The 25,944-nt window shown below is 45.7% G+C and overlaps 3 protein-coding genes across 3 annotated transcripts; 2 read left to right on the plus strand and 1 right to left on the minus strand.

The window, feature by feature from the left end:
* Positions 1 to 474: 474 nt before the first annotated feature.
* LOC100583861 (retrotransposon Gag-like protein 8B) lies at positions 475 to 1,795 on the minus strand. Its single transcript, XM_003272541.3, has one exon. The coding sequence runs from the start codon at positions 1,648 to 1,650 to the stop codon at positions 1,309 to 1,311; it is 342 nt and encodes a 113-aa protein (XP_003272589.1). The 5' UTR covers positions 1,651 to 1,795; the 3' UTR covers positions 475 to 1,308.
* Positions 1,796 to 5,272: 3,477 nt separating this feature from the next.
* On the plus strand, positions 5,273 to 6,835 carry LOC115833329 (embryonic testis differentiation protein homolog A-like). Its single transcript, XM_030807445.1, has 3 exons — positions 5,273 to 5,359; positions 5,822 to 6,059; positions 6,480 to 6,835. Exon 3 carries the CDS (start codon positions 6,529 to 6,531, stop codon positions 6,706 to 6,708), a length of 180 nt encoding a protein of 59 aa, XP_030663305.1. The 5' UTR covers positions 5,273 to 5,359; positions 5,822 to 6,059; positions 6,480 to 6,528; the 3' UTR covers positions 6,709 to 6,835.
* A 12,931-nt stretch (positions 6,836 to 19,766) lies between these two features.
* LOC100606152 (small integral membrane protein 10-like protein 2A) lies at positions 19,767 to 23,514 on the plus strand. The gene is made up of 2 exons (XM_030807428.1): positions 19,767 to 20,479; positions 21,385 to 23,514. Exon 1 carries the CDS (start codon positions 19,879 to 19,881, stop codon positions 20,113 to 20,115), a length of 237 nt encoding a protein of 78 aa, XP_030663288.1. The 5' UTR covers positions 19,767 to 19,878; the 3' UTR covers positions 20,116 to 20,479; positions 21,385 to 23,514.
* Positions 23,515 to 25,944: the final 2,430 nt, after the last annotated feature.

The following is a 25,944-nucleotide window of genomic DNA, read 5'->3' on the forward strand; positions in this document are numbered from 1 at the left end:
TATTCAAGGTTTTATAGATATAAATGCTTTCATAGAACACCTCTGCAATTCTGATGTTTCATTAATGAATCTCTGGTTAAATAAAACTTTGACAGGTGTTCACAAACAAATGTATGGGATTTATGGTATGTAGCAATTTGAGATTTGTGTTTTGTAGCCATTTTTTGAAAGTAAGGAAACCTTTTACAAAAAGCTTTTCCACAGCTTTTCACATTGCCTTGGCCAAAATCAGATCAACGTCTACCTCAAAAGTGGCATGAAACTGCCTGGTTTAGAAGGGTCATCATTTGGCATTAGATGGTTGCCAGTAAGATCGCCATCCCTAGGACACTCCACAGGACTCAATCTTTTGTTTTTATAATGCAAGAGTCAACTTCAGCCATAGTATGACAGGGCAGATAGCATTTGAAGAAGACATGGACCCTACTTACAGAACCAGGGAGGGAAAGGTGCCATATTCATTGAGACTCCATGTCTATTTAATAGTGTCTGACATTTATTAAAAATAAGGAAAAAACCTTTGTACAGGTAGTGTATTAGAGCAGGGCAGGGAGCAGGGCTTATTGTGTTGAATAAAAGGCACCCATCAGAGAGACAGCTGCAAATTCAGAAGAAAACAGGATTCTAGGCAAAACTAACTGGTCCACAGGAGAAAATGAGAGATTTGATTTGGTTGCCAGGCACACCTAAACCCTGGCAGCTATGTGGCAGGAACACAAGAGGTCTCTGGGGATGGGGAGGAAATGGGTCTCGCTGAAGGTGACAAGCTCCTTGGGGGGTGGCCAGCTGTCTGGATCACTGTCCAGGGGCTGTGTCCAGCTCAGATACCTCCGAGGTGAGTCCACATCACTAGGAGCGGCAGTCTGTTGGTGAGATGAGGTGGATGGCGGTGGCAGTGGTAGCGTAGGTCTGTGGGCAGAATGATGTAGTCGGCTGGCAGTCTGGAGGAGTGGAGGTGGGTTGGCAGCAGCGGCTGTGGGTGGTGTGTCCAGTATGTAACAGGAGCCCAGCTTGCAGCTGGAGTGCAGGACAGCGTCCAAATGTGCATGGGAGGGGCTGGGCTGGCAAAAAAGGGCGGAGGCAGCGCACTCCAGAGTGAGGCTCAGGAGCTGCAGCAGGAGCCTGGAGCGCTATTCCTGGAACAAAGGCAAGCACTAGGCGGGAGGGAACAGGAGCGCAGGGGACATCGCGGCGGCTCGAGGGGGAGGGAGGCCCGGAGGGAGGGCGCCTGTGGAGACCCTAGCAGTGGCCACTGGCACAGCGGACCCTCTCCAGAGCACCCGCCCCCAGGCCAAGGGGTCTCCCGGCCTAGAAGTCTTCGTCCTCCTCCCATCCAAAGACCCGCTTCATCTCGGCCAGGAAGCCCTGGTAATCACTGAGCAGGGGGCTCTCCTTCTTGATGTAGGGGATCACCCACTGCAGGGCGGGCCCCGTGAGGCGGGTGATGAGGAACGTCACCTTCAGGGCGTCGTTGGAGAATGTGTTCTCGTCCACGAACATGTAGGAGCCCGTCTGCACGATGAACTCCGGGAGCCGGTCGGTATCGCCGTCAAACGTCTCGGGAAAGGGAATCGGATTCCTCCAGCGACGCGCCGCGGGCTGGAGGGGCCGGGCCAGGAGGGCCTTCATCAGCTGCACCCGACCGTCCATCGCGCCGCGCGCGCTCCGCCGAGTTTCGCTGGGTTGCGTGGGGGTCAGCGCTAAGGCGTCGCCGGAAGTGCATGTTGAGGGAGGGGGCCCGGGCCGGGGCGGGTCGTGGGCGGAGCCATGGGGAGAGCCCAGGCACTTGCGCGAGCTCAGCCCACAGAGCATTGTGGTCACTAGTGCACCGGTGCGTCACGGGGCGCAGAAGGGCAATGCCGGGAGTTCTGGGGTGGGCTTAATACTGTGGAGGAGGCAGTGTAGCCTCAGAGGAGTAGGGCGGAGATTATACGAGGCTCGCCAGTGGGGCTCTCAGGACAGCAGGCGGTGTGCGGGGAGGCTGAGCCTGTTGCCCCTGGAGAGCAGAAGATCCATGTTCTGGAGATTGATGCGGCCTCCTGCCGCACTCCTGACCCCTCACTCATTAGTCCTTGGACACTGCTTTCAGAAACCTGGGCTCTGGACGCCACTTGAGTAGAGTTCTATGAACACATTTTTTTCGCTTCTTCGTATATGTCTCAGATTGTTTGCTCCCTGCTTTGCAACATTAATGGGAAAATCCCAAATATTAGCAAATATAATCCAGAGCGGCATATTCAAAGTGTAATGTGCCATGAGCAGTTAATGAAAGGCGGGTTAAATATTAAGAAATCTCTTAATTTGCTATATTAAGACACCAAAAGGGGGAAAATCAGTTGATTATCACAAGAGAAGTTGAAAGAGGAAAATGAGAATGGTTGGATGCTTTCCAAACATGACATTATACGTGTTAATACATAAGAATAAAAGAAAGAAATAACAAAGTTTCACAAATTGGAAAGGGGGAGGGGAAATTAACCATTACACTTTGTATTCTAATTTAGTTGTGTGGCTGAGTACAAAATTAATAGTAATTCAGCACTAGATTTCACATATGCAGAAAATAACCTATTAAAATATATAATTTGGCTTTGGGAGGCCGAGGCGGGCAGATCGCGAGGCCAGGAGATCGAGACCATCCTGGCTAACATGGCGAAACCCCGTTTCTACTAAAAATACAAAAAATTAGCCGGGTATGGTGGCCGGCGCCCGTAGTCCCAGCTACTCGGGAGGCTGAGGCAGGAGAATGGCGTGAACCTGGGAGGCAGAGGTTGCAGTGAGCTGAGATTGCCACACTGCACTCCAGCCTGGGCAACAGAGTGAGCGTCTGTCTCAAAAAATATATATATATATAATATATAATATATATATATTTTATATATATTATATATAGTATATATTATATATTTAATATATATATATTTTATATATATTATATATAGTATATATTATATATTTAATATATATATATTTTATATATATATATTTTATATATATTATATATAATATATATTATATATTTAATATATATATTTTATATATAATATATATAATATATATTATATATTTAATATATAATATTTTATATATAATATATATAATATATATAAAATATATAATATATAATATATATTATATTTATTTATATATATTATATATTTATTTATATATTATATTATATATATTATATATATAATATATAATATATATTATATATAATATATTTAATATATAATATATATTAAATATAATATATATAATATATATTAAAATACATAATATATATAAATATATATAAAATATATATATAAATATATATATAAATATATATAAAAATATATATATAAATATATATAAAAATATATATATAAATATATATAAAAATACATATATAAATATATATAAAAATATATATATAAATATATATAAAAATACATATATAAATATATATATATAAATATATATATATAAATATATATATATAAATATATATATAAATATATATATAAAGATATATAAATATATATATAAATATATATAAATATATATATAAATATATATATAAATATATATATAAATATATATAAATATATATATATATATAAATATATATATAAAAATATATATAAAAATATATATATAAATATATATAAATATATATAAAATATATAAATATATATAAAATATGTATAAATATATATAAATATATAAATATATATAAAATATGTATAAATATATATAAATATTTATTTAAGGAACAGATAGTGCCAAAAAGATTCTGACACTGACTTATGTATTTAGACTCTGGCCCTGCAGAGCTACATCTCATCTTTGCATCTGCAGGGCTGCTTACGGCAATCACCATGACTCTCTGCCTTAGGGGCTTTTTGTCTTACAGTTGGAGCATGCTGGATATGACCCAAGGCCAACTGGAGGTCTTGAACTCCTGGGCTCAAGCGATCCACTCCCCTCAGCCTTCCAAAGTGCTGGGATTATAGGTGAGAGCCATTGTGCCTGACCTAGTATGCAAAGTCTTTATGCATTTCACTTCTCTCAATCAGCCTCTCCTGGTCTATTTCCTAGGTGATTGACTTGGATTTCTAGGATGTCAATTCCTTAAAAGAAAGACAGTTTTCCACTTTCTTTGTTAATAAAATACACCAATATGTTCTCTTCCCTCTCCAAATTGTTTAGAACACTGAACACGGCCTCAGGGTCTTTACATGGTTCTACGGGGGCTAGGAGAAAACCTGGAGGAGTGAGCCTTCCTTCCCTGCCACTCAGGAAAGGGAGTGTGCGACCCGGGTCACTTTACAGTAACGTCAATTTCCTCAGTTCTTACATAAGACTGAGTGGGCAGCCAGGGTGGAGGCAAGCCACATCTCATAATAGTCATTTTAGTTCCTCATGAGAACCACACTACAAAAAACACAAAGCGCTGTCCCCACCGTTATCCTTCTGACAGCCTGGAAAATCCATGTTCAGCATCTAGACAATACCCACATGGGTCACACTTTAATGGTAACAACGTAGTTATTCTAGATCAGAGACTTGGAAGGGAATATGGCTTGAGACATATGAGTATGTCTCAAGGAACTGGTCCAGTTTTAGCATAAGATTTTCCAAAGCATTAAAAGCCCACCTGCATCCCAGGTCCACAGAATAAAGGTGTGAAGCTGCACTGCATTGAGCTTTGGGAGGGGCTCCACTGCACTGAGCTTCGGGAGGGTTTAGATAAGTGTGGGAGACACAGCAATGTTTAATTGCAGTGTTCAATTTCTGCAACTAAACACTCCATTTACATGAATTGTGTATTACAGAAGGGGTACTTGCAGAGTCATGACCAAAGATGGATGCAAGATTGAGAAGCAAGTGGGAAGTTCGACCTGGAACTAATTCCTAGATTGGAACATGGCAGAGAAAGTTGCTGATCACTACCCAGGGGACAAGGCAAGATGCAATGGGTGCTGTTTATTTACACAAAGGAGAAATTTTCATGGATTTTATACGAGCCAGGAACAAGCTCTGAGGCCAGGGTAGTTGAGGGTTCTGTCTGGGAAGGAGACATCCAGATGGCATCCAGCCACAGGATATACCCACCTCCTCTCCCAGCAACTTCCATTCACCTTATTCAGGCTTGAACCAGAAGGAAGCCAGGGATGGTGGCCAGTGTTTGAATCTTGCAGACTGTTGGCACTAGGTTCTGAGGACAATTGTGAGTCACTATAGTAACTATGACTTCACTTGGTGCTGAACCAATCAGGCCCTGGAACTCAAGGAAAGAGAGGGAGTGCCAAGCTGTTACTGTTCACCCTCTGGTCCAGATCTTTCTTCAGAAGAAACCTGAGTGGTCTCACAGGTAAAATATCCTGATATACCAAGATCATAGAGCATCCTTTTGTGCCATTAACTAACCTACCTGATAAACCCCAATCCTGTTTGGTAATAGGGGGAGGTTATCAGAGAGTCATTTGTTCAAATTGATACAGAGACACTATAGAGCAGTGGGTAAAAGCAGAAGCTTCAGATACAGGCTTTCTCAGTTCCAATCTCACCTCTCTGTCACTTGGGCAAGTCTTTTAGTCTCTCTTGGGAGGTCAAAATAGAGAGCACAGTGGGCATCCACCCCTAGCCTTGGCACTGTGCTAGATTCAAATGAAATGCAGAACTGGGTTTTTGGGGATGAGGCAGGGCCAGGCATCAGAGGTGAGTACAATCTTTAAGCCACTGTGATCACGTTCCCAGGATGGAAAATCAGCAGGATGGACCTTAGAAACAAACTAGGTAGTACTTGAGAATGTCCAGTTTATTTCTTACACAGGGGTTTGGAGGAAGATTCATACCTGCTTCACCAGTGATTTTCAAAGGAGGCAAATCCTATCTGAAGCTAAAGTCACAGAAAGAGATTTGGAATGAGGAAACAAATTATAGCAGCCTGCAAGTTGTAGAATGAAGAAATGCAAATGTAAAGTACTGAACTTTGTTACGGATAGATTTACCAAAGAGAATTACTCTGCATAACATGAATAATGGAGTTCAGAAGGAAGCCCATATCCCAGGTACAGGGAAAACTCAGAGGTGAGAAGAAGGCAGCTCCGAGAAAGAGCAACATAGAATTGAGTTAACATTAGTGTGGATATAAGAATTACAGTGACACTTTAGCGATGAGGTAGTGTTTTGAGTACAATCCAACAAGCCTGTGTGTGTCAGGTAATGATTAGAGTGATGCAATAGTGTGTCCTTAATGTCCCGGGTCCCATCAGGCTGCTGCACAGCCCCATGTGTAAGACAGATTGAAGAAACAATATGGTTGGTGCTTCAAATCAGATGATGACCCAAAGAAATCTCCTATGACTACTGCTGGTAGCAGTGTGTGTGGGTGTGGTGTGTGTGTGTGTGTGTGTGTGTGTGTGGTTTTGCGCCAGTGAGGAAGAGGTTGCCGGGTACACTTGATTACCTGAATACGTCATCTTTTTCAGACTTCCTCGGTTGTGCTGTTTTACTGAGGGTGGGTGGAGTCAACACGTCATGGATAAAGACTTCCCTAATGGCAGTCCCAGGGAGCCCACACCGAACATCAAGAAGTCAGACAAATCCTTCAAACGCAAAAAGCCCACCAAAAATGTGCTGATCTTTTTAATCAACAGACAACTGGGCCGGCACAGAAGTGACATCGACCTGTCAAGATGGGTGTGGATGCTGTCATAAAGCAACTCCAGGGTGGACATGGCCTTGGACAAAAAGTCATGTGGCTTACCTGCTGAAGCCTGCCCAGATCTTTGAGAAATGAAATATAATTAGAACAATAAACTCCTCCCATGTTTGAGTCATTAAAACAGTCTGTCATTTCACTCCTTTAGGTTGGATGTGTGTTTGCTGACAGGGTGTTCTTGGGTTACACTGGAAGGGGCTTCTGTTCATCCTAACACGCTGTGCAGGGGTGCTCAGACCCAGGGGAGAGGGTGAGATCATGCTGCACACCAGATCTCTCCCACCATCAATCTGAAAAACACTGCAAAGTCAAAGTGATGTAGTACTTGGCATTCAAGGACCAAAGACTCTTCTCCCTAGCCATTTGGAAGAGACTGCCCTGGTGTTCCCCTCTAAAACCCAATGCTTGTCCTAGTGAAAAGACATTCTTTAAGAGCAGACCAACAGTTGGGCTGGGGGTTGGGGATATGTTTTAATACTACCAATGTCATATCCACAGAGCCTTCCAGAGGCAACCGCTCTGCCCTTTGTCCCCAGGAAAGTATAGAATGCGCTGGTCACTTTTTTGTGTCAAGTCAAACAAACCTGCTCAGGCCACAGCCAAGGATAATTCATTTGACTGAAGTGAAGCCACCTGATAGGACAACAACACACATGAGATGGCTCCCACTGAAGAAGCTCTGTCCCCAAGGAATGTGCTGAGCAAGTCAGATACTCATTCTGAGAAACCTGAAATGGGAACTCTGTGGGCAGTTGGTCACTGACAAGTGAGAGTTCAGCTGAAGAGGGGACAGGGAGAGCAAAGAGGTCAGAGCCGTGGCAAACATGGGCAAGCCTAAGGGAGGAGTAATATGAAATTTACATAAGGTGAACCATTAAAGCCATCACAAATTCCAAGCATTTCTCTTGTCCTTTCACGTGAGCTGCAAAATAAGCCTGCAAGCAGTCCTCTGTCCCCTCTTCCTCTCCTCCCCAGTTCCCTGTGTTCTCACAACCTGTCCAGCATTCCCCAAGGCCCCTTCCTGTGTCCCCTCCCCCACCTACATCTAAGGGGCTGTTACTCTCTCTCTCCCCTTAGCCAGGTCTCTTCCAGATTTTTTATGTGGTAGAAACTTAAACTGCTCTATGTCCTTTTCACCGTCCTCTTTGTCCCTGTCACCTTCTCTGTCCCTGCACTGATGCAGCATTGCCAAAAAAGAGCCACCAGCCTCTCCTCAGAGGATGCAGGTGGCTGCAGGATGGAGAGGAGGGGTTAGAGGCTGCCAGGTAGAGGGGCCTCCTGGGTGCACTGTTGGGAGGAATGCTGCCTGGACACTGCTATGTTGGTGACTATTTACCTCCAGTCCAGCATCAAACAGTGGCTGTGAGGTGGAGAATAGGTGGGGAACGGAGGCTGAAAGGGCAGCAGGTAGGGCAAGAAGGAGCCAAACCCACAGGAGCAGAGGCCGATAACAGCCGACCTCCTACACTCCATGGCCACACAACAAAAGACACAGAATTTAGGATACAGAGTTATGTGTGGATAAATCTCACCATCATACTGAGTGAGAAAACAAGTAGCACAGAATTATGTACCAAAGAGAAACTCAACTGTGCCAAGCAGTACTTGGATATATACATAGACGGTAAAGTTATCCAAACTAGAGCAGCAGCACATTCAAGTGAAGCTCTGTCCAGTTTCCGACTTGACTAGTGCCCCACAACAATTGGTACCAACTATTTCCCATCTTGCAAGGAGTTGCCTAACAATGCAGGCCTGGTAAAGAAGTCAATCACAATCATGTGACCTCTGACCACTCACCCACCTGCAGGTGTCTACTCACACTGGAAGTCTGGGTGGGTTGGAGACCAGAGAGGCATGCTTCCCAGGGATTGGATGCTGTGCTGAGTTTAAACGAGGAAAACTTCCTACACTTCAAATTCACTGGAAGGTTGGGGCTACTCAGTGTTCACCTAGAGAACTTGACTTTTGTTTCCAGAAGTGACACTCACAAGTAAGAAATTCAGGAGGAAAGTGGCTGTAGGAGAGGGAGAGAAGATTTGGCCAAAATTCCTCTGAAGAGATTTTTCTCAGAAGTTCTTAGTGGCAGTCAAATGCAGCCTTCTCGAGACGGGGGAGGGGGTGGGAATCTGGATGCAGCTGACTCACAGGAATCAGAGGCTGAGTGGAGACTGTGCACAGTGTCAGGAGACACTCTTTTCTTCTACTCTTTCATTTCTAGCTGCTGCCTCTCATTGCTCAAATCACTAACCAGACAGCCAGGAAGCCAAGGTGATGTCCTCCATGGTATCAGCCTTCCGGAACACACAGCCCTGCAGAGAAGCGTATACCTAGTTGGACAAACTGAGAAGAATCAAATCAATTCACCACTTTTTTCTACTTCCATTACTGTTCCACCACTGTGGCTTTAATCAGAGGAATAAAACCCTTGCCCAACACATGGTAGCAAACACAGTGTTGTGAGCCATCTTATCATAACTATGACAAACCCACAGCCAGGTTCATACTGAATGGGCAAAAGCTCAAACCATTCTCCTTGGTAACTGGGACAAAACAAGGATGCCTACTCCCACCACCCCTTTTCAACATAGTACTGGAAGTCTTAGCTAGAGCAATTAGGCAAGAAAAAGAAATAAAAGGCATCCAAATAGCAAAAGAAGAAGTCAAACTATCTCTCTTCACTGACTATATGATTCTGTACCTAGAAACCCCTAAAGACTGTGCCAAAAGGATCCTAGAACTGATAAATCACTTTAGTAACGTTTCAGGATACAAAATCATTGTACAAAACTCAGGAGCATTTCTACACACCTGCAATATCCAGGCTGAGAGTGAAATCAAGAACATAACCCCATTTACAATAGCTACAAAGGAAATGAAATACCTAAGAATACAGCTAACCAAGGAGGTGAAAGATCTCTAAAAGGAGAACTACAAAACAATGATGAAAGAAATCAGAGATGACATAAATAAATTTTTAAAAATTCCATGCTAATGGGTAGGAAGAACTAATATCATAGAAATGGCCATACTGCCCAAAGCAATTTACAGGTTCAACGCTATTCATATCAAACTGCCAACGTCATTCTTCACAGAATTAGAAAAAAAACTATTCCAAAATTCACATGAAGACAAAAAGGAGCCTGAATAGCCAATGCAATCCTAGGAAAAAGCTGGAGGCATCATACTACCCAACTTCAAATTATATTATATAGCCACAGAGATCATAACAGCTTTTTGTACTGGTACAAAAACAGACACATACACCAATGGAACAGAATAGAAAATTCAGAAATAAGGCCACACATCTAACCATCTGATCTTCGACAAGGCTGATAAAAACAAGCAATAGGGAAAGGGCTCCCTATTCAATAAATGGTACTGGGATAGCTGGCTAGTCATATGTAGAAGATTAAAGCTGGAACCCTACCTTTCATTATATATAAAATTTCACTCAAAATCAATTAAAGAGTTAAATGTAAGACCTTAAACTGTAAAAATCCTGGAAGACAACCTAAAAAATACTCTTCTCAGCATCAGCTTTGGCAAAGAATTTTTTACTAAGTCCCCAAAAGCAATTGCAACAAAACCAAAAATGGACAAATAAGACCTAATTAAACTAAAGAGCTTCTACACAGCAAAAGAAACTGTCAATAGAGAAAAAAAAACACAGATAACATGCATAATGGGACAACATATTCACAAACTATGCATCCAAGAAAGGCCTAATATCTAGAATCTATGGTGAACTTAAATTGACAAGAAAAAACAAATAACTCCATTGAAAATGGGCAAAGGATATGCACAGACACTTATCAAAAGAAGACATACAGGTGGCCAACAAATATTATAAAATGCTCAATATCACTAATCATCAGAGAAATGGAAATCAAAACCACAGTGATATACCATCTCACACCAGTTACAATGGCTATTACTAAAAAGTCAAAAAATGACAGATGCTGGCGAGGCTGCAAAGAGAATGCTTATACCTGTTGATGAGAATGTTAATAAATTCAGCCACTGTGGAAAGTAGTCTGCAGATTTCTCAAAAAACTTAAAACAGCTACCATTCAACCCAGCAATCCCATTACTGGGCATATACTCAAATGAAAATAAATCATTATACCAAAAAAACATATGCATTCATGTGTTCATGGTTGCACTATTAACAATAGCAAAGATACTGAATCAACCCAGGTACCCATCAATGGTAGATTGGATTAAACAAATGTGGCACATATACACCATGGAATACTATGCAGCCATAAAAAAGAATGAAATCTTACTACTTTGCAGAAACATGGATGGAGCTGGAGGTCATAATCCTAAGCGAATGAACACAGGGACAGTAAACCAAATAGCACATGTTCCAGCTCAAAAATGGGAGCTAAACATTAAGCACACATGGATATAAATATGGAAACAATAGACACTGTGGACTACCAGAAAGGGGAGGAGGGAGGAAGGGAGAAGGATGAGTTGAAAACCGATCTATTGGATACAATGCTCACTAGCTGGGTGACAGGATCCATATCCAAAACCTCAGCATCACACAATATTCTCATGTAACAAACCTGCAAATGTACCCCTGTGTATCTAAAATAAAAGTTGAGACTGGGCACAGTGACTCATGCCTGTAATTCCAGCACTTTGGGAGTCTGAGGTGGAAAGATTGCTTGAGCCTAGGAGTTTGAGACCAGCCTGGGCAACATAGTGAGACCACCATCTCTACACAAATTTTAATTAGCGGGGCATGGTGGCATGGCCTGTAGTCCCAGCTACTCAAGAGACTGAGGCAGGAGGATTGCTTGAGCCTGGGAGGCGGAGGTTGCAGTGAGCCAAGATCGCATCACTGAACTCCAGCCTGGGTGACAGCACAAGAACCTGTCTCAGAAAATAAAATAAAATAAAAGTTGAAATTTAAAAATAAATAAATAATAATGCTGATTGTGAATGCAAATACACTGGGTTCACAGACTCCCACCTAACCTATCTCAAAGACTCAGTTTCCACCTCCTTAAAAGCCCCCTTCACTGCAAGTACAGGCAACAGAGACCTGTCAACAACCCTTTAGTCACAACCCTTTCAAATTACTGGATTTTAGATGATAATTACTCTTCAAGAAGGCTGCTGAAATTTAAAGATGCTAAAAAAGCTAAAGTGCAGCATGAATATAACAATCAGACTCTTACAATGGAAATATTTTATGATTTGATAGAAACCTGACATAATCATCACCATGCTTCTGTGTGTGCCAGCTGGCATGGTACCTGGGGAAGATAAACGAGGCTATAACAATTTTTGGTCCCAATTCTGAATCCTCCTACAGACGAGGTGACAACTAGAGCTGCCTACAAACAGGAAATTCGGTCTGTAAAAACTGAAGAATTTGGAGCTTTAACAGCCAGTGAGCAACAATTTTTGATACATTTACAAAAATGTTTTTTAAAATTCTAAAAAGAGGAGGACTGTTCTCTCACTCTCAATAAAATATTAGAAACAGACACATAAAATGACAAACTGTTCTCTCGATTGGTGGCAATGGCCACCTTCTGGGTTCCAAATAATCCTTGGGTTGGAAACCATTAGTGCTGGAAAGGAAATGGAAGTTCCACAGCTTCTGCCAGAATTCCAGGATTTCAGAAAGAACACTATAAACTGAAGAAATAAAAAGTAAGGAAGAGAAGCACGGGGTGATATTTCCTCTAAATCTCAATGTTGACCGGAAAGTTGGAGGGCTCTAGGGCTCCATTTGCTGTGGCTGGACAGAAGAAATTTCACTGGCTGTCGTGTTCTAAAAGCTATCTGCAAAGTATCCCTTTGTCCAGAACACAGACTACTCCCCCACAGAGGGGGCAGCAGGCAGATGCAGGCAGGCAGAGCTTCAGTGGCCCCAGCACAGCTGCTGGGAGCTCAGGCTGATGTGCAAAATGCTAATTCATTAAGAAACAATATCCAGTTGCTTATGAAGCAGGGGCATTTTCCTCTCTCCAGCTGCCATGCCCCTTTGCTGGAGCACATGGCATGCTATGAAAGTGGTGGGGCAGAGGAAGGCTGGGGTTACTTTTTGGAGGGCAGGGCCATGTTGAGGTGCAGATGCTCCAGCCAGGGCTGTTTCACTAAAATCTCACTAAAACAAATATGTTCTAGAACAGTATAGTGAGCTTGAGGGATTTCAGAGCTGATCAAAGAAAAAGATATGACCATGAGGAGGACATAGCACACAGCAACCTTCATTTACATGACTTGCATATAAAGGGAAGTCTCTCACTGAATGAGATCTTCCAGAGGTTAAGGTGAAGGGAGAGAGGCAACGTGCACCCAGTGTGAAAAACAGTTTGGCATTTCCTCAGAATGTTCAATACAGAATTGCCATGCATTTATCCATTTTTGTGTTGCTATCAAGAAATACTTGAAGCTGAGTAATTTGTAAAGAAAAGAGGTGTAATTGGCTCACAGTTCTGCAGCCTGTACAAGCATGACACCAGCATCTGTTCAGCTTCTGGTGATGTCTTAGGAAGCTTACAATCATGGCAGAAGGTGAAGCACCTCATCCTCATCACCAAGAGGATGGCACTAAGCCATTCATGAAAGATGCACCCCCATGATCTAATCACCTTTCATCAGGCCCTACTTCCAATACTGGGGGTCATATTTCAACATGAGATTTGGAGGGGACCAATATCCAAACCATATCATACCATATGACCCAGCAATTTTTCTCTGAGGTAGTATACCCAAAAGAATTGAAAACAAACATTCATGTACTGTACACCCAAATGAATTGAAAACAAACATTCAAACACATACTTGTACACGATGTCCATAGTTGCAGTATTTACAATAGTTAAAAGGTGGAAACAATGCAAATGCCCTTAAATGGATGAATAAACAAAATTTGGTACATCCATTATTATTCAGCCATAAAAATGAAGCACTGAGACATGCTACCACGTGGATGAACTTCAAAAACATTATGGTAAGTGAAATAAGCTAATGACAAAGAACACATACTGTATGATTTCATCTACATGAAATATCCAGAATAGGCAAATTTAAAGAGACAGAAAGCAGATTCATGGTTGCCATGAGCTAGGACCAGGAAGAGGATGGGTTGTAACTGCTTAATGAGTATCATTTGGGGTGATAAAAAAGATTTGGAACTAGATAGTGGTGATGGTTGCACATCATTGTGCCAAAGATGGCCAACAAGCACACAACAACATACTCAACATAATTAGTCACTGGGTACATAAAAATCAAAATCACAATGAGATGCCCATCCATTAGGGTGCTACAATATAAAAGACAGGAAATAAAAAATATTGGCAAGGATGTGGAGAAATTATAACTTTCATACATTGCTAGTGGGATCATTAAATGTTACAGCCACTTTGGCAAACCCTCTGGCTGTTCCTCAGAAAGTTAAACATTGAGTTACCACATAGTCCAGCAATTTCACCACTAGTAATGTACCCAAGAGAAATGAAAATACAAGCCCACACAAAAATTTGTACATAAGCATTCACAGCAGTATTATTCACAATAGTTAAAAAAATGGAAACAACCCAAACGTCCATCATAAACCAAAAATAAAATTCTTAGGCCACACAACCATCTGAATGGATTCCTCCTATCATCCAAAGGCATTCCAAAGTTAACCTGAAAAACTAATTCAGGCCATGATTGCAAGGGGAACCCAGAAATACCTCATTATACCCTCCTCCCTTTTGGAATTACTGATAGAACAGACTCTAACTCTGATAAGAAACATTTACAATCTATTCTCTCCGAAGCCTGCTACCTGAAGTCTTCATCTGCATGATAAACCTTGGTCTCCACAACCCTTTCTCATAACCAAGACATTCCTTTCTATTGATAATAACTCTTTCAACCAATTGCCAACCAGAAAATCTTTAAATCTACATATAACCTGGAAGTCTCCCACTCTCCTGCTTCTAGTTATCCTGCCTTTCCAGCCCAAAACAATGTCCATCTTAACATGTATTGATTGATGCCTCATGTTTCCCTAAAATGTATAAAACCAAGCTGTACCCCAGCCACCTCTGACACATGTCATCAGGAACTCCTGAGGCTGTGTCACAGATGCATCCTTAACCTTGGCAAAATAAACTTTCTAAATTGATTGGGACCTCTCATAGATACTTTTGATTTACACCAAATTTGCTCTATCTATGCAATTGAATGTTATTCAGCCATAAAAAAATGAAATACTGATATTTACTACATGACAAATTTTGAAAACTTTCTGCTAAGTAAAAGAACCAGTTCACAATATACCATATACTGTATGCTCCATTTATATGAAATGTCCAACATAGGCAAATCCATGAGATAGAATGTATATTAACTTTTGCCAATATAGACCATCCTCCTCATGAGTTTTTAAAATGGTGTTTGATGGTTGAAGCAGAAACTATTATGTCATCTGATGTGATGCTCAATATATGTAGAGGACATACCTAAAACATTTGTATTAAAAGTGAGGAGGGTAAACAGCCCTAAATGGAATATTTCTACACCTTACTGGAAATGGTTTAAAATGTCCATGCCAGTAGATTGTGATAAGTTAATATGTATATTGTAATACCCAGAGTAACCACTAACGTAACCATAAAAAGACATATATTTAAAAAAAAAAACACTATAGATAAATCAAAATAGCCCCTTACAAGCGGATGGGGGGAGGGGAGAATGGGGATTCATTGCTAAGGGGTACAGAGTTTCTTTTTGTGGAAGAAAAATGTTCTAAAATGAGATAGTGGTGATGGTTGTACAACTTTGCAAATATCCTAAAAACTATTGAGTTGCACATTTTAAAAGGATGAATTTTATGATATATAAGTTATATCTCAAAAAATCTGTTAAAAAATAAATACTAGTAAATAAATAAGCATGTTCTAATCTCATTCTTTCCGAAGCCAAACATCTACATAGAAAAAATAAAACTGGTACCCCACATATGTAGTATAGAGTCCCATTGCAGGTGCCTCATTTTAAGAGAAACATTGATAAAATGGCCTATTTCCAGAGGACTGCAATGCAGATGATAAAGGAACTGACCTTATGAAGAACACTTGAAAGAAAAGTCTGTTGTTTAGAGAACAAATATTTAGTAAGGAAACATGAGTGTTGCTTCAACTATCTGAAAGTCTACCATGCTAAAGGGTTAACCTACTATTGTGCAAAATTTAGAATTTATACCAATGGATTGAAACTGTCTTTGTTCGACATAAGGAATGGACCATCTTGAGAAGCAATGACGTTCCTGTCACTTAATCGTTCTAGCACCAGCTGGAAATTGATCATTGGTCAGGGATATTGTTAAAATAAGTCCTCTATGAGGGGGGATATTAAAATAGATGGTCTTAAAGATCCTCTCCAATTGTAAGATTTTGAGCTTCCAAGTTCAATTGCTAAAATTTATTTCCATTATAAAATTATGTATAGTTTTGGGAGGAAATTGTTTGTTTATGGGGAACATTAAATTATGCTTGAGAATGAGTAAATCTTTAAAATTAAGAACATTAGAAGTGAGTTTCTTATAAATAGGATATACTTGAGTCATGGTTTTTGTTTTATATCCATTCTACGTATCTCTATCTTTTAATTGGTATGCTTAGACCACCTACATGTACACTAATTATTGATATATTAGGACTTCAGTGTGACATATTATTATATGTTTTTTCTTTGTTAATTTTGTTTCTTGTTCTTCTGTTTCCATATATTACCTTCCTTTGGGTTATTTGAACACTCTTTAGAACTTCATTTTGATTTATCTATAGTGCTTTTTAAAAAATATATGTCTTTGTATAGTTACTTTAGTGGTTACTGTAGGTGTATTAGTTCGTTCTCACGCTGCTACGAAGAAATACCAGAGACTGGGTAATTTATAAAGGAAAGAGGTTTAACTGACTCACAGTTCCACATTGCTGGGGAGACCTCAGGAAACTTTCAATCATGGCAGAAGGCAGAAGAGAAGCAGGCACCTTCTTAACAGGGTGGCAGGACAGAGTGAGTGCAAGCAGGGGAAATGCCAGACACAGACACTTGTAAAACCATCAGCTCTTGTTAGACTCACTCATTATCACAAGAACAGCATGGGGGAAACTGTCTCCATGATTGAATTACCTCCACCTGGTCTGGCCCTGTAGGGACCAGCCCCACAGGGTCGGTGGGTCTCTCCCCGTGTGCGGCGACGAGAGAGTGTAGGAATAAAGACACAAGACAAAGAGATAAAAGAAAAGGCAGCTGGGCCCGGGTGACCACTACCACCAATGCGCGGAGACCGGTAGTGGCCCCGAATGTCTGGCTTCACTGTTATTTATTGTATACAAAGCAAAAGGGGCAGGATAAAGAATGTGAGTCTTCTCCAATGATAGGTAAGGTCACGTGGGTCACGTGTCCACTGGACAGGGGGCCCTTCCCTGCCTGGCAGCCGAGGCAGAGAGAGAGAGAAGACAAAGAGAAAGCCAGCTTATGCCATTGTTTCTACATATCAGAGACTCTTAGTACTTTCGCTAATTTACTACTGCTATCTGGAAAGCAGAGCCAGGTTGTACAGGATGGAACATGAAGGTGGACTAAGAGCGTGACCACTGAAGCACAGCATCACAGGGAGACAGTTAGGCCTCCCGATAACTGTGGGAAAGCCTGACTGGTGTCAGGCCCTCCACAAGAGGTGGAGGAGCAGAGTCTTCTCTAAACTCCCCCGGGGAAAAGGTGACTCCCTTTCCCGGTCTGCTCAGTAGCAGGTGTTGTTCCTTGACACCTTTTGCTACTGCTAGACCATGGTCCGCCTGGCAATGGGCATCTTCCCAGATGCTGGCATCACCGCTAGACCAAGGAGCCCTCTGGTGGCCCTGTCCAGGCACAACAGAAGGCTCGCACTCCTGTCTTCTGGTCACACCTCACTATGTCCCCTCAGCTCCTATCTCTGTATGGCCTGGTTTTTCCTAGGTTATGATTATAGAGCAGGGATTATTATAATATTGGGATAAAGAGTAATTACTACGAACTAATGATTAATGATATTCATATATAATCATGTCTAAGATCTATATCTGGTATGACTATTCTTGTTTTATATTTTATTATACTGGAACAGCTCTTGTCTTCGGTCTCTTGCCTCGGTGCCTGGGTGGCTTGCCGCCCACATGGCCCTTGACATGTGAGGATTATGGGGATTACAATTCAAGGTGAGATTTGGGTGGGGACACAGAGCCAAACCATATCAATAAGAATTACAATATACATATTAACTTATCACATTCTACTACCATGGATATTTTAAACCACTTCCAGTAAGTTGTAGAAATCTTAGTTCTGTTTAGGTTTATTTACCTGTCTCACTTTTAATACAAATGTTTTAAGTATTTCCTCTCTATATATTAAGCATCACATCAGATGACATAATAGTTTCTGCTTCAACCATCAAACATCATTTTAAAAACTCATGAGGAGGATGATCTATTATATCTACCCCTATATTTACTCTTTCCAATTGTTCTTTTTCCTTCCTGAAATGCCATCATCTTTCTGTTATTTCTGTTTAGGGAACTTCCTTCTGCCATTCTTTAAGCATAGGTCTGTTATTCACAAATTCTGTTAATCTTCTTTTATCTGAAAATATCTTTATTTCCATTTCATCCTTAAAAGATGTATTCATGGATATAGAATTTGTAGCCCCATCTATTGTCCTAGCTACTCTAGAGCCTGAGGCAGGAGGATCGCTTGAGCCCAGGAGTTCAAGGCTTCCATGAGCTATGACCAAACCACTGCACTGCAGCCTGGGCAACAGAGTGAGACTCTTTCTCTAAAAAATGATTTAATTGTGTTTGGCAGCAGGTGGAAAAGTGGACTACCAATCAGCCCTGCACCACACCATCTCCTTCAGTTTCCTTAATGCTCAGTTTTGTCTTTTTTTACATGATCATGTAGGTAGGACAATTGCCTAATAAGTGTATATGAATCTACTGCGTTCCTTAAACAGTTACGTGGGATACCATAGAGATGATCAAGTGTGACGGCGAACAGGTATTTTGAGAGTTCTTAAATACCCACGTCAATCTTTGCTGTGAAAACCCGGATGGGGTCGGGTGAACCTTCTTCTTGCGGACAGTTTTTCAAAAGTCATGACCATAACGAAGTGTGAGCATTTCCCTGCTTTATTAAACAGTCCGAAAAAACGCTACTGGGTTTTGATTGGTTTACGTTTAATAAAGATTGAATGAAACCACAAAAGGGCTTTTAAGCACACCGGCAAGAAAAAAAAAAGGCCATAAACAAGAGCAAATGAAAACCCGAGATAACATTGTATGGATCAAGAAGACTGCTGAGAAAGGGAAGGACAAGGGGGAAATTCGCCAACACAGAGATATACGTGACCAGCAAATACAGCAGAAAGGGAAAAATGCACGCGTGTGGGTTTGGTGACACTCTTTTTTTTTTTTGACACGGCGCAGAATTACTGCACTATGCGCATTAAAGAGAAATGCGAATTAAAGAAAGGTTTTGGCTGGCAAGTTTTCAGGGGAGACCGTGGGAGAAGGGGAGTGATGTGAACAGGCAGAGGCTTCTGCATGTGCTTTCTGTACAGAATCAGCTTAGCGGTCCAGACTGCCCTCCTCCACTCCTGCCCCACACTAGAAGACAGTGTCACAGCGATCGATCCCTGGCAGCTCCGCCCTTCAATCCGCTCCTGCCTTGGGAAGCGCCCGAAAAGAGGCAGGGCTTTGTGGGTGGGACCGGGCGGTGGGCGGAGCTGAGAATACAGGGCGTGTCTAGTGGGCGGGGCCGCTGGGCCGGAGCGTGGCTAAGTTAGGGGCGGAGCTATGCTGGTGGGCGGGGCCCGCAGTGAGGAGGTGTGGAAGGGGCGGAGCTGTGCGGGCTAGTGGAGGAGGGGCCGAGGCAGCGGTCCCCGGAACAAGGCTTCCTCTGGAGAACCCGAGGGCGGGGGGCGAGGGCGGGGCGGGGCGGGGCATGGGCGGGGAGAGGGCGGGGAGAGGGCGGGGAGAGGGCAGGGTGGACATGGCTCTCCCGGCGGCCGGCGGGGCGCGCTAGTGTTGGGGTCCCGCCGTCCTGAGGCTCGAGCTCGTGCGGGTCGGTCGGTCGTCGGGGCCTGCGCGGGGCCCGGGCCCATGGCTGCGTCGGCGGCTCTGTCTGCGGCGGCGGCGGCAGCGGCCCTGTCTGGCTTGGCGGTTAGGCTGTCGCGCTCGGCGGCGGCCCGAGGCTCATACGGCGCCTTCTGCAAGGGGCTCACGCGCACGCTGCTCACCTTCTTTGACCTGGCCTGGCGGCTGCGCGTGAACTTCCCCTACTTCTACATCGTGGCCTCGGTGATGCTCAACGTCCGCCTGCAAGTGCGGATCGAGTGAGCGCCGGCGGCGGCGGCGGCGGCAGAGGCCCGGCTGGAGGGGCGCCCTTGTCCCCGCCCGCCCCCGGCCGGGTCGCGGGCATGAAGGAAAGCTGGGTCGCGGTGGGGGGCGGAGGCTGGGCGGCCCAGGCCCCTGGACTCTAGACCTACGCCGCCCGGGCACGAAGGCCCAGCCCTGGCCCCGGCCGCGGTCTCAGCCCGGGACCCCGGCTCGCGCAGAAACGTACTGAACAGGCCCCTACCATTGGGCTCCAGAAACTACCTGAGCTCGGACGACCTGTTGCCTCATATTGGCCAAAGAGGGGGAAACCAGAAGGAGGGAATTCTGCTGCGGCGAGTTGACTTTCCAGGCCCCGAGCAGAAAGGTAGGAGGCGACAGGTTGGAATGGGGGAGGCGCTGTGACTCTGCCCTGCAGAGGTCGGGGCGCCTTGGCAGTCAGGGGGAAATATGGAAGGCACCGGGGCAAACCAGCCCGAAGAGCTGGGGAGCCCAGGTGGGGAAAGGAAAGGCAGCCGCAGGCTCTCCCCTCCTCCCCAGTCATCATTCCAGGATAGGGTGAGGGGCGGCCCCCTCCCGCCCCTGCCCCAGTGCCTGCCTCCCTTTCCGCAGAGGCCCCGGGGGTGTCCACTGAAACCTGGGGAATGGAGGGTAATGGGCTGGGGGCGGCCCCGGGAAGGCCCTAGAGGAGCAACGATGTCCCCACTCTTCTCCCCCGCAGTCGGTGGGCATAGGGAGGACGGTTCTCTTCTAGACCAAGCCCTACGTCTGTTCTCTTCTCAGCCGTCAGCCCTGGGTCTCTCTGCAGCTCCTGCACAGCCCTTGGAAAAACTGCCTCCTGCCCTGTCTTTGGGGCCAGAGGACTGGTCTCTGCCTGCTCCTGCTGTCCCTCGTGTTCCCCTGCCCCTACCTGAGGGCACCCCGCAAGCTTTGCATTTGAAGACAGGGAAGAGTGGGAGAGACGCATTCCTACCGTCCCCTCCCCCAGTCTTGCTCTTCTGCCATGTCAGCCCATGCTCCCTAAGGCCCCTGGCTAGCAAGGCCCTCCCAGGGCCAGAGTCCCATCCTCCAGCCCCAGACGGCCTCGAGAAGCCCACTGTGTACTGAAGTGATCTGGGAAAAAGAGACCTCCCTGAGCACACAGCAGCTCTCAGCCTGGGGTGGGCAGAGCAGATGGAGGAGGGGCTTGCAGAGGAGGCCATTCCTGGGGGAAGCACGGACGTGTCTGGTGGCTAGGCAACTGAGGTCCCCATCTCTTTCTTTCTCTTTCAGGCATTGACGTTTGTAGGCGGTGACCCGCCCCTTCTCTGGCCTTGCCAAGAGTCTCATCCCTACCCTGGGGCACCTCTGGCCCTGGACCTGCTTGGGCAGAGGCAGCGTGAAGGGCCTGAACAAGAGGAGAAGAAGGGCCTTCCTAGTAGAGGCACAGCATGGACAAAGGCTCACAGGGGTGGGAGTGCCCAGTGATCGAGTCCTGGCTTGGGAAGGAAGGTCTGAGTTCCCCGGGAACTGAAATCTGCTAGCAGCCCTGTGAGAGGTGTATTTCCCCTTCCTAATGACAGAGGAAACTGAGGCTTCGGGAAGGGGGGGGATTTCCCCTTCACACACAGATAGGAGGAGGAGGAACTGCATGTGCCCCTGGGCCTGCAGGCCCCCACACCCCTCCCAAGTCTTCTCCAAGACCTGGCATGGTGGGAGGAGGGAGGGGGAAATGAAGAGGGAAGCATAGGGCTCCTAGGGCACCAAGGGAGAGGGGCCCAAGGGTAGGGAAACTGGGGATCTCGCTTTCTTTGGAGCAGTACGGAAAGTCACAGGGAAGATTAGGACAGACAGCTGAGATGGGAGACAGGAGAGATGAGCCCCAGGACCCCTGGGGAGCCAAGCTTTCCCCCACAGCCTAGCCTCCCCACCCCACCTGGAGCTTCACCAAGGGCTTCTCAGCAGTGAAGTGGCACAAACCTCCCAGTTTGGTGGGCAAGTGGGGATGATGGTGGTGTCATGGCTCCTGGAGACATGACATAACCAGGACGGTGAAGGGATAAACCTGAGGTGGGCTGGGGCTGAGACCCATGGGATGACCCCAATTCTCTCTCCTCAAGCTCGACCCCCCCATCCCCAGGATCACACAGGAGAATCTCATCCTCACGGCTTGGATTGGTCCTGGGGGCCCCCGGGTGTGCTGCTAACTGGTGTACAATGCTCAGGAGCAGCCCAGAGGGGAGCCAGGAAGGGACCTCGCCCTCACCTTCTATCCCCATTTCCGCATCTCTTGCACTGGTACCCCGAGGGCCACGTTCTCAGTTCCTGGGACTGGAAACTGCAGCAGTCTGGCCAGCTCCAGGGACAGAGTGGCCCAACCACCTACCACGTACCCTCCTCAGCTGCCCACTGGACCCAGGTCCTGAATGAAGCTGTCCGCCTGCCTCACCCCAGAAGAGGCTGGACAGTGGCTGCCTCGTGCGCCCTGCAGTCTCCCACAGCCAGGGCCTGATGGCGTGCCTCCTTGTCCCAAGTCTCCTGAGAACCCCTGACCTTGCTGGCCTCTCTCATCCCCCCCAATCCTGTCCACCCTTGACCACCTCTGGGGGTCTGTCAGCCTGCTGGTCCCCCCAACAGATCTCTGAGGGCAGCCTCTGTGGGACAAGAGTGACACAGAGCTGGAGGAGAAGAGGAGTGAGGGGCCTCCTTGTGTCTGATGCACAGATGTGGCCGTTTCAAACCCTGATGTCACCCTCTGGGTGACTGGATCCCTAGCTCCAGCCTCTTCCTGGGCCAGCCAGGAAGGGTGGAGGAAAGTTCTTTGCTGAGTGCATGCGTGATACTGTGGGGGGGTGCCTGAGCCCTCCCCATGCAAGGGGCTCATCCTGGGACTCTGGAAGCTGCTTCCCTACTGGGAGAAATGTGTGTCGGAGCTGCAGGGGTCCCTACCCTCAGAGACCCCCGACTGCAGGGAGCCCCACCCCATAAGAGGGTCATGGAAGTCCATGTCTGCCCACCCCCCATGGCTTCTGCTGTGGCTGTATTGGCCTAGAGGGGCTGGCTGGGGAGGAGCAGGGCTGAGCCCTCAGCATTTGCTCCTGTCCCTGCCTTTTCACCCCTGCTGCCTGAAGTGGTAGCCCCGCCAGCTGCTTCTCTACCTCCCCTCTCCACCTCTTCTCTTCCCTACGGGGCCCTTGCTGCGTGATGGGGTCTCCATGCACTTTATTTATTTGCAGTCTGTTTTCTAGGCTGTGGAGCTTCTAGACACCAACCGGAATGACATACTTTTCTCTTTGTGATTCACTGTGTACTGGTCAGCACAGGCTGGCCAGAGAGATGTTCTTGTTTCTGGTGTTGTCATGTCTTCTTGTTTTCTCTACGTTTAAAAAAAAAAGTCCTTGGTTTAATACACTAAAATCCCAACTAGAGGCCTTCCGTATCTGGTGGGGGTGATGCAATGGCCCCATGTGGATAGAGGCCCCATGGTGAGGTCACCGGCTCCCATGGCAAGGTCACTGGCTCCCATGGCCAGGAGCTGGCAGGGAGAAGCCTCTGAGGGGTAAGGGTGGGGGAGGCTGTAGCAGGGACCGTGTTTCCTGTTCAGAGGCTGTGCTGAGAACTGACTTGACCCGGACTACTGCCCCATGAGAAGCAGGCAGCAGCCTGGCCTGGCCGTGAGAGGTGGCTGCTTGTCCTGTTGACAGTCTCTGTTCAAATGACCCAAAACATAAGTCCTCTTCCGTTTTAGAGTCTGGTGATCAAAAGTGCCTAAGTCAGTAGAATCCTGAGGGTGGACTAGGGTGAAGTGAACTGAAACAGACTCCACGCAGGTCATTTTGTGTAGCGCTGAGACCCTTCTCCCTGCCTGAGGTCACCTCCCACTGCCTCCCTACCAGCCAGGTTACTGCAGAACCCTGGAGAAGATAAAGGACCCGGCCCTGGAAGCCTGCTTTCCTTCCCCAACCTTGGAGGCAAACTCTGTCCCATCAGAGTCCCCCTCCCTAGTGGCTCCCACAGAAGAGAGCTCCCTAATGGCTGCTCTAAGCGTTGGCAAGCAGGCAAAAGGTGGAAGAGGGAAGGCCGAGGGGAGTGTTAGAGGAAGATGCCAGGGTGAGAGGCATCCTGAGGACACAGGGCTATGCTCAGACTCAGGAGTGCAGTCTGAGTTTAGGGGCCCTGGGGGCACTCCTCTTGCCAAGGGCAACCCAGGGGTCACAGCACCCTGACAAGAACCCCTCCAAAAGCACTAGTGCCAACACCCTATGGCATCTGCCACCACAGGAGAAATGGACCCCAGTCCCTGAGCTTCCCTCCCCTTTGTCTAGATGGTCCTCTTCAGTCCCTGATGGTTCCATCCCCACTCCAGGGATCACGTGACTTGGCAAACCAAGATGGGGGATGATACCCCCAGAGCCTGGCTCCAAGGCCTCCTGAAGAGGCCCATCCCTGCTACAGAGGAAGGGAAGGCAGGAAGGCCAGTTCTGCTCAAATGGGACCCCAGGAGACCAAAGCCCTGAGCCGTGAGTCCAGCTCTTCCACGTACTACTGTGTGGTGCCAGGCAAACTGCACAACCTGGAGTTTTTAGTAAGGTTCCTTTGGGATGCTTGTCAGCAGCGAATACAATGTCTGTTCAACGTTTGTCATCAGCTCTCACCTGGAGAAGCCTTGTTACTGTGGGGAAAGGGAACCAAGTGAAGAGAATGGACATCCGATGAGAGCCTGCCATGTCCAGGCACCATTCTAGGTGCTTTGCATTCCTAATCTTATCATAATCCCACAACCACCTAACCTTTATCTCCATTTTACAGAGAAATCAAGGACAGGAACCAAGTCTGAAATAGAACCCCAAGCAGAATCTCTTTTCCTGAGCTCCCAGTGCCCCTAGAGAGGCAGGGAATTGGGCTGGAGTAATGGTAGAATGGAATAGCAAAGGTGGAAGATGACCCTGTTCTTTCTGGGTGGGGTCCAGGAGGCAGATAAGAAATCCAGGTGTGGCCGGGTGCGGTGGCTCATGCCTGTAATCCCAGCACTTTGGGAGGCCAAGGCGGGCAGATCACAAGGTCAGGATTTCAAGACTAGCCTGACCAACATGGTGAAACCCCGTCTCTACTAAAAATACAAAAATTAGCTGGGCATGGTGGCGCATGCCTGTAGTCCCAGCTACTCGGTTGGCTGAGGCAGGAGAATCGCTTGAATCTGGGAGGCAGAGGTTGCAGTGAGCCAAGATCTGGGCGACAGAGTGAGACTCCGTCTGAAAAAAAAAAAAAAAAAAAAAAAAGAAAAGAAAAATCCAGGGCTTGGATGGGGGACAGACCCGGGAGCCTTCTCCAAATGGAGCTCCCCAATGGGAGCAGCTGGGGCCACCCTGAGATGGGTTCACCAGTCTTTTCTCCATCCTACCTCCAGCAATTGATTGGGACCTAAGAGATTGAGTCAGGAGAGGGCAAGAGAGCCACTAAGCAGGCAGTTCCGGGGGCACCAGAGCAAATACATTAAGAAATGGGAAATGTAAAGAGCATGCAAAACCTCATCCTACTCCTGTTCACCCCACCCACAAGGGAAACTGCTGCGTTTGGACAAATTTCTACTTTGTGTTGGTGGAGGGAAGGAGAAAGAACATACTACTTTGAAAACTTCTCCTCCCACTTCATCTTTATCTTTCCATGTTTTTAGGTATTTTTCTATATCCAAAGCCACCTAGTAGTCTCTTGTATGAAGGTATCATGCATTTCTCAATGCCTCTTGGTTGTTTCCCTTTATTGTTTATTTGGGGAGTTTCGTTTATTGGTTGTTTGGTTTTTTTCTGTGGTTTTGTTTTTATAAACATTCCAGTAACAGATAAGTTGGACCTC

Source organism: Nomascus leucogenys, chromosome X (assembly GCF_006542625.1).
Source record: "Nomascus leucogenys isolate Asia chromosome X, Asia_NLE_v1, whole genome shotgun sequence".
Lineage (NCBI taxonomy): Eukaryota > Metazoa > Chordata > Mammalia > Primates > Hylobatidae > Nomascus > Nomascus leucogenys.

Excerpts from the sequence above, each read along its gene's own strand:
- LOC115833329 (XM_030807445.1), top strand. The coding sequence starts at position 6,529 with ATGGATAAAGACTTCCCTAATGGCAGTCCCAGGGAGCCCACACCGAAC.
- LOC100606152 (XM_030807428.1), top strand. The coding sequence starts at position 19,879 with ATGGCTGCGTCGGCGGCTCTGTCTGCGGCGGCGGCGGCAGCGGCCCTG.
- LOC100583861 (XM_003272541.3), bottom strand. The coding sequence starts at position 1,650 with ATGGACGGTCGGGTGCAGCTGATGAAGGCCCTCCTGGCCCGGCCCCTC.